General features: G+C 43.4%; 2 protein-coding genes across 8 annotated transcripts in view; both read right to left on the reverse strand.

Moving 5' to 3' along the window:
• LOC308387381 (platelet-derived growth factor receptor beta-like) overlaps positions 1-10,168 on the reverse strand; it is a 49,104-nt gene extending 38,936 nt beyond the window's left edge. For 2 of the 7 annotated variants that reach the window (XM_080867387.1, XM_080867386.1), the window contains exons 1-4: positions 10,025-10,168; positions 6,740-6,805; positions 6,572-6,666; positions 6,284-6,479 (exon numbers count right to left, since the gene is read on the reverse strand). In XM_080867387.1, the coding sequence (XP_080723513.1) occupies positions 6,284-6,479; positions 6,572-6,666; positions 6,740-6,794 (346 nt within the window). In that variant the 5' untranslated portion in view covers positions 6,795-6,805; positions 10,025-10,168. Of the gene's footprint in view, positions 1-6,283; positions 6,480-6,571; positions 6,667-6,739; positions 6,806-7,266; positions 7,370-8,085; positions 8,153-10,024 lie in introns of all 7 variants that reach the window. The other 5 variants (XM_080867383.1, XM_080867385.1, XM_080867384.1 and 2 more) reach the window with 5 other exon arrangements.
• On the reverse strand, positions 1,818-4,288 carry LOC308387382 (general transcription factor II-I repeat domain-containing protein 2B-like). The gene is made up of 2 exons (XM_080867389.1): positions 4,173-4,288; positions 1,818-3,526 (listed from the first exon to the last, which is right to left on the reverse strand). The coding sequence occupies exon 2, from the start codon at positions 3,488-3,490 to the stop codon at positions 2,123-2,125; it is 1,368 nt and encodes a 455-aa protein (XP_080723515.1). The 5' UTR covers positions 3,491-3,526; positions 4,173-4,288; the 3' UTR covers positions 1,818-2,122.
• Positions 10,169-12,183: the final 2,015 nt, after the last annotated feature.

Below are 12,183 nucleotides of genomic sequence, written 5' to 3' on the forward strand. Positions count from 1 at the left end.
GCATAACTAAGGGAGGATTCAGGGTCACCTGGTCCAGCCCTAACTATATGCTTTAGCAAAAAGGAAAGTTTGAAGCCTAATCTTGAAAGTAGAGATAGTGTCACGACCTGCGGGGTCGGCAAGGCACTGATCAGCAATCTCTCTCCCCCTCCCCTGTTTTGCCGGGGCGGAACTCATGGCGGGTTCACGCCCTCGGCCCACGCCCTCCCGGATCATGCACACCTGGGCCTCATCAGACCAGCTGGTATATCAGAAGGAGGAGATCAGCTGTTCAACGCTGGATTGTTGTGAAGACTCCTGTCAGTACACGTCGAGCCCTAGTTTCCCACACTTCCGCCTCAGAAAGTAACACTTGTCTCTCTGTTCTAGATTCCCCGGACCCGTCCCCGTGTTTCCCCGTGTGGAGCGTGTAAGAGGTGGCTGGTCACTAGCGGAGAGAGGTTGGCGTGAGCGTGTGTGTGATCCCCTTGTTTTCCCTGGAGCCCTGGAACCCGTCCTCGCACATCTTGTATATAGCACTGTCCTCGCACTGCCTGTAAATACACTTGGTGAAGATTTTTGTGAATAAACTGTCTCTGTTACAACGCACTCCGGAGTCCTGCGAGTGGATCCTCAGAGCAACCCGTGACAGATAGTGTCTGTCTCCTGAATCCAAACTGGAAGCTGGTTCCACAGAAGAGGGGCCTGAAAACTGAAGGCTCTGCCTCCCATTCTACTTTTAAATACTCATAATGATATGGTACTACAAGGTCATTAAGATAAGATGGGGCCTGATTATTCAAGACCTTGTATGTGATGAGCAGGATTTTGAATTCAATTCTGGATTTAACAGGAAGCCAATGAAGGGAAGCCAAAAAAGGAGAAAAATGCTCCGTCTTTCTAGTCCCTGTCTCTTCTCTTGCTGTAGCATTTTGGATTAGCTGAAGTCTTTTCAGCTAGTTTTTTTGACATCCTGATAATAATGAATTGCAGTCGTCCAGCCTGGAAGTAATAAATGCATGAACTAGTTTTTCAGCGTCACTCTGAGACAGGATATTTCTAACTTTAGAGATGTTGCACAAATGGAAGAAAGCAGTCTTACATATTTGTTTAATATGTGCGTTGAAGGACATGTCCTGGTCAAAAATGACTCCAAGGTTCCTCACAGCATTACTGGAGGCCAAGGTAATGCCATCCAGAGTGATACCATATTTCTAAGCTTTTCAGGGCCGAGTACAATAACCTCAGTTTGATCTGAATTAAGAAGCAGAAAGTTAGCGGCCATCCAGGTCTTTATGTCTTTAAGACATTCCTGCAGTTTAACTCATTGGTGTGTGTTATCTGGCTTCATGGACAGATAGAGCTGGGTGTCATCTGCATAGCAGTGTAAATGTATGCTATGTCTTCTAATGATGCTGCCTAAGGGAAGCATGTATAATGTAAACAGAATTGGTCCTAGCACTGAACCCTGTGGAACTCCATAATTAACCTCAGTGTGTGAAGAGGACTCTCCATTTACATGCACAAATTGGAGTCTATTAGATAGATATGATACAAACCACTGCAGCACAGTACCTGTAATACCTACAGCATGTTCTAATCCAGGGGTCACCAACCTTTTTGAAAGTGAGAGCTACTTCTTGGGTACCGATTAATGTGAAGGGCTACCAGTTTGACACACACTTCTCAAATAACAAATTTCCTCAGTTTAACTTAATTATGTGTTATCATTAATAATTAATGATATTCATCTATGTACGGACACTAATTATGTTAATTATTTTTCACCATAATTATAAAGAATGCAAGTAGGAAACATAAATATCAATATGCAACGCTTTATTTCTATATATCTCTGCAAGTATTTACATTTTGAAGTGATCACTTCTACAACATTTTCACTTACCACTAACAAATTTTAACAAATCATGCACTGTTACATACATTATTTTTGTATGTATGTAACATACAAAAAATCAACTTTCAAATTTTACAGAACTTTTCACCAAATTGGCAGCATTTTAAAGCAAATTGTCACATGTTACACTTAACAAACACATTTGTTTTTCAATAATTAAATTCAACTTTGACATGACACTGTAATGTTGCCACTGAGAACATCTAATATGGCTTTCTTTGTCTGTTAGTGGGAAACCTGGCATTGCATGCTGTTCACCAGTGTGTTGTAATCTGGGGTATAACTTGACACTGCAACTCTGAGTGAGTCTTGCAGATGTGCATCGGAGAGGCGTGTTCTGTGTTTGTTCTTGATGAAGTTCATGTCAGAAAAGGCTGATTCACAAAGATAGGTTGAACCAAACAGGCTGGCAACCTTCATAGCTGCTGTGCACACACCACTGTACTTTTCTGTGTCAACAAGGCACCAAAAGTTTGGTGCACCCAGATAGGCTTTGAGGTGGACGTCATTTTGCAGTTTTACCATTTCGATTTCCACCTGTCCAGCATCCAAGCTGAACAGTGAACTTAGTTGCTCAGCAATGCATGTTGTGTCCACATTCATGAAAGGATTGGAAACAAATGAGACACATGGCTCAAGCTGATCAAGGTCACAAAACCTGTTCTCAAACTCTTGACCAAGTCGGTTTATGACTTGAGTGTACTTTTCTGCAACTTTGTCAAAAGTCTCAGATGCAGAAGCATTGTCTTTCAGCACCATCTGCACAGAGGGAAAGTGCAGCACCTTTTTTCTCTGTAAATGCACAGAGAAAATGTTCATCTGGGCTTTATTTCCATTTAAAGCACTTATCATGTCAGCAACAGTCTTAACTTTGCCTTGCAGCTCACAGTTCAAATGGTTCAGTTTCCCAGTAATGTCTGTTAAAAACGCAAGGTCAAGTGTCCACTCAGTGTCCTCCAGCAGAGATGTGTCTTCCCCTTTGGATTGCATGAACTCCTTGATTTCACCCAAAAGTGACAAAAAACGAAGCAAAATCCGTCCCCTGCTGAGCCATCGGATTTTCGTATGTAGTAGCAGGTCACCATATTCAGCTGACAGCTCCTCCAATAGCACCTTGAATGTTCTGTGCTGTTTAGCTCTGGAGCGGATGCTGTTTATGATCTTCACGACGGGAGTCATGACGTGCTCGAAGCCGATCACCTTTGCGCATAACGCCTGCTGGTGAATGATGCAGTGGTAATGCATGAAGTTTGGGAACTCTGTGTCACCTTTACAGTGAGCGATGAATCCCGTATGTCGGCCGATCATAGCAGGAGCCCCGTCGGTAGTCACTGATACCAGCTTTTCCAACGGTACCTTTTTCTTCGCGAAAAACTCCTTCACCGCGTTATAGATGTCAACTCCCTTCGTAGTTGTCTTTAGCGGCAGTAGTGTCAGAAGTTCTTCTTTTGTGGAGAAACCATCAAATACCATCCGGATAAAGACCATCAGCTGTGCTGTACTGCTGCTGTCGACGGACTCGTCACACTGGATGCTAAACCAACTGCACTTTGCCAGATCCTGATCCAACTGATCGGCCAAGTTCCCGGACATAGCCGACACTCTTCTAACAATTGTAGTTGCCCCCAGCTGGACATCAGAGAGAGTGGAGATTACATCGTTTCCATATTTCTCGTCTTTAAGCACAGTTTTTGCAATTATCATCATTGCTTCTTTGAAATACTCCCCGTCTAAAAATGCCTTCTTTTTCTTAATCATGAAATGTGTAGCTCTAAATGAGGCTTCGGTTGCTTTTTGAGAGTTTTTCACCGGTCTCGTGAAAAAAGACTGCTGTTTGCTCAAACCTGCCTTTAATTCGCGGGCCTTTTCCGCTCGCAGTGTTCTGCCCTTTGGGTAGTTAGCATGGTAGCTTGTGTGACACATTCGGAAATGTCTCTCCACGTTGTGCCGCTTTGCCGTTGCCACAGTTGCCCCGCAAATGAGACACACGCATGAATCTTTCACAGTGGTAAAAAAGAACTCTTCCTCCCATTCACTGTGAAAATGATATGTTTTCTTCCTTTTTTCCGCCATGTTTTCCTCATCTCCTCACCTTTGCCTTTGCTGGTCTTCACGGCAACTGTTTCCGTGGAGACCAGCTAGCACTAAATATTAGATCATGATCTAATATTTAATAATAAACATTTTTTTTATATATTATCTCTAACAAATTAACACCAATGCAATTGTGATTTAAAAAAAATAGCAAGAAAAAATAAAAATAGATGCAGCTTACTGGTAAGTTGTTATGGTGAGCTATTTTTAGAACAGGCCCGCGGGCGACTCATGTGGTCCTTGTGGGCGACCTGGTGCCCGCGGGCACCGTGTTGGTGACCCCTGTTCTAATCGCTCTAATAGGATATTATGGTCGACAGTATCGAACGCTGCACTGAGGTCTAGCAGGACAAGCACAGAGATGAGTCCACTGTCAGAGGCCATAAGAAGATCATTTGTAACCTTCACTAAAGCTGTTTCTGTGCTGTGATGAGCTCTGAAACCTGACTGAAACTCTTCAAATAAACCTCTGCAGATGATCTGTTAGCTGTTTGACAACTACTCTTTCAAGGATGTTTGATATCAAAGGAAGGTCGTATTTATTTTACCCTACTCAAATTCAATTTATGATACATTTTATTTTTAAAGATTTAAAAAGGTTCTTTAAAATGCTTTTTTAACCCTTGGTAGTACCTAAAAAACGTACCCCTTATGAGGTCCTAGAGCCAAAAATTGACCACGCCATAAAAAGTGCTATAAAAAGATTATACATTAATATTTTATTCCACTTTAAATTAGCCAATCTTTTAGACCTACTTCTCCTTGAAATATTCATGTCAAGTTTTAATTACATTTCGCGGATTTTAACCCTTTATATCCCGGTTTTGTCATATGAGCGCACAGCCGTTTTTGGCGAAAAAAATGAAAAAATTAAATATTTTCCATAAAATACATTTGAAAGTTATATTTTATTGTACTTTTAATTAGGCCTTTGGATGGACCAAAGATTGGCACCAACAGTCATTTCGATCGCCTTTTATTTTTTTTGCAGGAGCGCATTTCATAAAATGCGCACACTATCGGTCCCAATCGACCACGCCCAAAAAAGTGCTATAAAAAATTTATAAAATAATATTTTATTCCACTTTAAATTAGCCAATCTTTTAGACCTACTTCTCCTTGAAATATTCATGTCAAGTTTTAATTACATTTCGCGGATTTTAACCCTTTATATCCCGGTTTCGTCACATGAGCGCACTGCTTTTTTTGCCCCAAAAAACATAAAACTTGAATATTTTCCAAAAAAAACATTTGAGGTAATATTCAATTGTTATTATAATTAGGCCTTTAGATGGACTAAAGATTGGCACCAACAGTCATTTCGATCGCCTTTTTTTTTTTTTTTCAGGACCAGAAAATGGTCTCCAGGCGGCAAATGCTCCTCCTCTAGGCCGAAATAAGTGCATTCTTGCCGGGGTAAGTCGCGACGATTACCGGGGCACGATCACCGGGGACTCATTTTTGCAGCACACACATCCGATACCACGTGACAACAAATACGTCATTTCCTGTTGACTAAAAAAAAAAAAGCACCCTCATACGGTCCTAGGGGCCGAAAATGGTCCCGCCCGATCAGCGGGCGAAGCCGCTGCTGCACGCCGGAAATGAGGCTTCATTTCCCGCAGGTCTGTCCAAGAAGCCCGCTGTTTTCCAGCAGGGGTCAAATGTGAAGCAAGGGCGCCACCCGGTGGCCAAATAAAAAAATTACAATTCTAAGGTCCTGACTACAGAACAAAAATGAAACTTAAGCCATCGCCACTACGTTAATGGTAATAATTGTGCAGTGAAAAATAGCGTTTATAATGGGTTTCAATGGGGCGATTTATGGCTTTTGGTACTCATGTGGATGTTGGTTTTTAGCTTAGCCACCTTAAGCTAATCGAATAAACGGAGACGGCAATTCTAAAGAAAAAAAAAAGGGTTGGGAGGTTTGGCTATATTCTATTCAACACAGTGAAAATGGCCTAATATTAAAAAACGCTGTGGATGATAAATGGCCGTAGGTACTACCAAGGGCCATTTGAAGGACCTTTTTTAAAATGGTCCTTTGAAAAACCATTAAAGGTGCCCTAAAGAACCATTTCTTGATGGTTCTTTGGGGCACCTTTAAAGGTTCTTCAATGAACCACTGAAAGAAATGGTTCTTCAAAGAACCATTGTTTGAGCGGTTCTTTGTGGCACCAAAAAAGGTTCTTCTATGGCATCAGGCTAAAGAACCACTTTTGGTTCCAGTTGGCACCTTTATTTTTCTGACACAAACAACAGGAGGAACACACGTTGGAAGATGGTTACCTTGTCCAGGTATAAAGACATCAACATTTCTGCTCTGATCAGATGATGGCTCCTCACAGGTGTATCTCCCAGAATTCCTCCATGTGATGTTAAAGAGATGCAGGATGCTCATGGAGCCTCGATTGTCCAAGAGGACCCCTTCTACTGGCGGGTCCTGAGGAAAATGCCACTTCACCTCACTCCACCCCAAACACTCCTGAGGAGAAGAAAAGATACCTGAGAGAGAGGTACTGGAAGACATCTGAAGACAGAGACAGGTAGGTGTAGAGACAGACAAGTGTTACTGACCACTGTGTAATTGGAGTTAGAGGGGACCAGAACTTCAGAGGCGGATGGCAGCAGCTCCAGAGAAACCGCCCCTTCAGGATGAACCAGGAATACACCTACACACAGAGACAGGTAGACATTCAGGTGTCACCTCTAAAATCCTACTGATGCTTTTACGTTATTACTCACCCAAGAGAAACCCCAACAGGCTGATATTTCCTGTTCCCCTGATGGATGCCATCATGGCTGCCAACCCTGAGCAGTGACAGGTGGAGGAGAGGTTTCAAAATAAAAGTCTAACATCATTAAAACACAAAATGGACTTCCTGTGAAGCTCTGATATTTGGTGGAAGCTTTAAAAAAATGCAAATAGTTGAATGCAATAAGTGTTGGATGCTGCAGGCTGTGTACAAATACTGTAGTAATGATTGTCTGCTATTACTGCTCTATATTCCAGAGAGATGTGTTTACTGCATGTCAGTGGCAGCTGGAGACTGCAGAAATAATAAACTCAACGAAGTTACTTTGAAGGGAGGCGTCTAAGAAGCTTCATTAAAGTTTAACAAGTTTATTTAAACCGTAGCAGTCTGGACTTTTTTCATTCCCTGCATTCAGTCGGCGTCTGTTAAATCTGTCGAGGTGACTGATGCTTCAAACAGACGTGAACACATTCCTGTGTGTGTGTGCATGTGTTTTCACACAAAGCAGCCACTCACAGTCATCCCTAGGGACTTCAGCCAAACAGAGCCCTGGTTGATGGAGAGAGAATGAGGAATGCCAGCTGACCACCGAAGAAGAAAATAAACAGCGAGGTATTTCCTGTGGGCAGCAGAGAGGAGAGCAAGCCTCATCTCAGGGTTTAGCCAATCACAGCTCTGAAGCTCTGTGCCCTGACTAATGCTCAGCAGGTGATGTCACCAGTCAGCTGCCGAGTCTTCCTCTTCATCCCTACCTCCACTGTCACAGAGTGTCAAATTTGAGCGTCCAGATTGGTGGCTTCAGTCTCTCTTGTGATGTCACCAATGGAAGTTTTAAAGGGCTTTTTATTAACTCTCTTAAGGCTGAAGAGAGAGGAATGCCTCAAATGTGTGCTTGAGTAAAATTTGCTTTGAAGTACTGATCTTGTGATCAGGTTACTGACCAACAGAAGACACTCTTTTACAGCTGCTAAGTTAAAAGATCACACCATTGTTTTTCCAGCCTGCCGTGTGTGTGTTGTGACTGCTGTGTGTGTTTGGTTCAAACTGACTGTGCAGCACAAAGCTGATCTCAGATCGAATCACCAACATGTTCATCGGCCGACGTTCTTCCAACTGTGTTTTTGGATTTTTGTCTAGTTCGTGCTCAGTAAAAATCACCTTTAAGCAGCTCTGATCAGAAATATGAGCAGCTACAAGACATCGATCGGCAAAGTAGGAGACAGCGAATCTGACTATGGTGATCTATTTAAGTAGTATTCCAGATAGGTAATCATACACCTGTTCATCAACACTGAATATTCTACATGTAATCATTTCATATCCTGTCACACTCACCTACTCTACAGGTGTGCCACCTGCCTGTCACTGCTCCATACTAACGCTGTGATCGGTCACCTCAGACCTGTAGCACACAGCACACACACACTGTAACACAATTAAACTGATCAAACTGCAAACCACAAGATTTATTGTTGGTCAAGTCGATGCATTTGAATGATCAGCATGGCAAACATAAAAACAGAAATCTAACGAGAAGCAGGTGAGGCCCAACAGCAACCAACCACAGTTCAGATAATGCACAGAAAAAATAACCGGATATATGCTCGTGTATGATGTTATTACCACACAATAAGTTTGATCAGAATATTTCTGACACTTAAAGTATTACAAACACCAAACATGTAAGGAACCAAACTGGATGATCAGGTAGGGCTGTTGGATCTGAAAAGTTGATTTTCATAGATTAGACTTTCATCAATAATTCTTCAGTCTGTGCTTTTAAAATGTTTTGAAACAAGTTCAAACTCATAAAAACAGTAAATCTAATGAAAATGAGAATTAGTTCACCAAACCAGTTAAAAACACGCAAACTGAGCAAATACACCAAACCTACAAATGGAAACATCCTACGAGAAGGTTCAAAATATGTTTACACTCATATATGCCTCTCTTCAGCGTCTTATTCACTTCAATTCTTCATGATGAAGAAGAGAACATATGAATATTCTGACTCTGTGGTGACACACAGCAGGCTCTCCCTGAGCCTGGTTCTGTCAGAGGTTTCTCACTGTTAAAAGGGAGTTTTTCCTTTCCACTATCGCCAATGGTGTTGGTTACGTTACTTGAAAATAATAATTAGTTACTATTAGTGATTACTTCTCCAAGAAATTAATCCAGTTACTTTACTGATTACTTATTTTCAAAAGTAATTAGTTACTTTATTACTTAATTACTTGTTAAAAACATGGTACACAACCTGAATATGTAATAAAGCAATAGGCCTTTCTGCTCAATTCTATTTTTTTCTGCATAATCCATCATATAAAATGACGCTTGTATGTCATTGTCAGCTGCCTGAGACACAGGTTTGAAGATGTGAGGTTTAATTAGAGGGAGGATCAGCTGTGGTTCTGTGGTTGCTCAATTTTTGAAGATGTTCTGAAGCTGAGACATGAAGAGGAACCTGCTGCCCAATCAGAGCTCCCACTGTGAGGAGATGTCAGAGTTCAGGAGGAACGTCTCTTACTGAGCCCAGTTTTATTTATCTGATTTTAATCTGTCAGTTTAACCCCAGTTTCACTGGCAGTAAAATACCTTTATAGAATGGTAAATGGCCTGTATTTGTATAGCACTTTACATAGTCCCTAAGGACCCCAAAGCACTTTATACATTCAGTCATCCACCCATTCACACACTGGTGATGGCAAGGTACATTGTAGCCACAGGTGCCCTGGGGCGCACTGACAGAGGCGAGGCTGCCGGACACTGGCACCACCGGGCCCTCTGACCACCACCAGTAGGCAACGGGTGAAGTGTCTTGTCCAAGGACAAGACACGCTGGAAGTTCCGCCCCCTCACTGGCCTTCAGCCTCATGATTGCTGCACAAGCTTCCCTCCATCACTGATCTGTTCAGCAACAAACTGCAGGAGGAATACCACATTCAGGTGCCGATACTCAGCTGAGATTCACCTGACCCACTGCTATGTGCACCAATGCAGTGAAGGTATTGCACACAGGACTTACTCGCAGTACGTACTCCCAGTGCTCACAGTCTTTACTCTCAGTACTCAGAGTACTTATTCGCAGTACTCACACTATGTACTCACAGCTTTTACTCGGAGCACTACTTAGAGTAGTTAAAGTATTTACTTGCAGTATTTACTCACAGCAGCATTTCAGTATTTCTAGTACATGTAGTACTTGTACATAGCAATACTGTGTGGAATCTAATCAGGATTCAGAGAAAGAAAAGAGAGTAGAGTTGGTTCAAACCTTCTGAAGCTGCTCCTTTTCCTTCTCTTCTTCTTCTTCTTTTCACTGTTTGTGTCTCCTCTTCTTCTCTTCAGTTCATTCCAGACGAACGACGAATGGAAACCAACAGACTGATTCACAGTGAGAGAGGGAGACATAGGGCCAGAGTGGAGAGAGAGAGAGTCTGCAGTACTGAGGGAAGAAAACGGGTGAGAGACACAGACGCACATAGAGAGAGAGCGAGAGAGAGAAAGAGCATCTGTTTTCAATCTGTCTCTCTGCCCTCCCCCCTTCTTTGACAGGAAATGAACCGAGTGCAACACACACACACACACACTCACACACACACATACTGAAACACACATACAAAAAAGTCAGTTTTCTGTTTTACAGTCAGACTTACTGCTTTGTGTGTGTGTGTGTGTGTGTGTGTGTGTGTGTGTGTGTGTGTGTGTGTGTGTGTGTGTGTGTGTGTTGTAGTAGACTTTATTAAACAGAGTGCTATGTGAGAGAGTCAGCTTACTGACTGATCAGTAATAATTGTCAGGGTCCTGGGTCTGAGTGACCCAGGGTCCCTGAGCAGTTTTGGACTTGTCTTGTATTGTATGTATATTTGGTATTGCTGTCCCTCTTCTCCCTGTTTGCGGGTGTGTGTATGTGTTTCTGCAGGCTACTTCAGGCCTGGTGAGTGTGGCTCTGCTGGCGGACTGGCCACATCCGAAGCTCCTGCAACACCCCCTGTTGTTGATCAGGGCTCGTCGGGGGAGCTATTTAGGAGTGTTGGAGCTCCCACCGGCGCGGGATCATTACGTTAGACTCCCAAGTCAGTGTGTGTGTTTAGGAAGTGCAGATCGTGTGTGTGCCCACGGGGGTCAGTGTTTAATGGCTGCCTCTATTGTTTTCCTACAGGAGGAACGTGAAGAGGAAGGGCAGCACGCACAGGGTGCGCTGGTGGGCAGCTCTGAACACCACATCCAGAACACCCTGGATTTTGTTGAGAAGGTGAGAGTTGTAATTATGGAGGCAGATGAAACCATGGTCTCGTACGACGTTACATCTCTCTTCACTTGCATCCCAGTCACAGAGGCGTTGGAGGTAGTCCGTAAGAGATTACAGGATGACACCAACCTCAGCAACAGGACTGCTCTCAGCATCGACCAAGTGTGTTTAAACTGTGTCTTAATTCCACCTACTTCACATACAAGGGTCAGTTCTACAGGCAGAAACATGGGTGTGCCATGGGCTCCCCAGTTTCACCCATCGTGGCCAATTTGTACATGGAAGAAGTGGGAAAGAGGGCTTTGCTATCCTACCCTAGAACACCGCCAAGCCATTGGTTCAGATATGTGGATGACACCTGGGTGAAAATCAAATCTCAGGACGTTCCACATTTCACGGATCACATTAACTCGGTGGACCGACACATCAACTTCACCAGGGAGGATATGAAAAGTGGCAGGTTAGCCTTCTTAGACTGTGAGATTTCCATCAGTAATGGGGGACGTGTACCGTCAGCTTTTAGATGTCAGGACACTACAACACAGAGCGAACACGATCCCCACTGACACAGCGGACAGGGAGGCAGAAGAACAGCACATCAAGAAGGCCCTGAGTAAACGTGGTTATCCCAGCTGGACTTTTGGTAAAGCGGGAAAGGCTCCTAAAGAAAGCTCCAGCCGATCCAGGAGAGAAAGACAACCGCTGCCCAAGCGAAAACCTGTAGTGATCCCATATGTGTCAGGAGTATCAGAGCAGTTGAGAGGCATTTTTTCTAAACACCGGGTCTCTGTTGCTTTTAAACCCCAAAAACACGCTGCCCCAAAAATTGGTCCACCCCAAGGATCGGGTCCCCTGACACAAACAGAGTAACATAGTTTACGCTGTTAAGTGCCAGGAGGATTGCCAGGATTTATACATCGGGGAAACCAAACAACCTCTGGTGAAGCGGATGGCACAACACAGAAGAGCCACCTCATCAGGCCACGACTCTGCGGTCTATTTACACCTACAGGCCAGTGGACACTCTTTCAATGATGAGGATGTTCACATCCTGGACAGGGAGGAACGCTGGTTTGAGCGTGGAGTCAAGGAGGCCATTTACGTGAAAAAGGGAAAGACCATCTCTGAATCGATAAGGGGGCCTAAGGGTACATCTTTCGCCATCTTACAATGCTGTGATT

Source organism: Rhamphochromis sp. 'chilingali', assembly GCF_963969265.1.
Source record: "Rhamphochromis sp. 'chilingali' genome assembly, chromosome: 19".
NCBI classification, from domain to species: Eukaryota; Metazoa; Chordata; class Actinopteri; order Cichliformes; family Cichlidae; genus Rhamphochromis; species Rhamphochromis sp. 'chilingali'.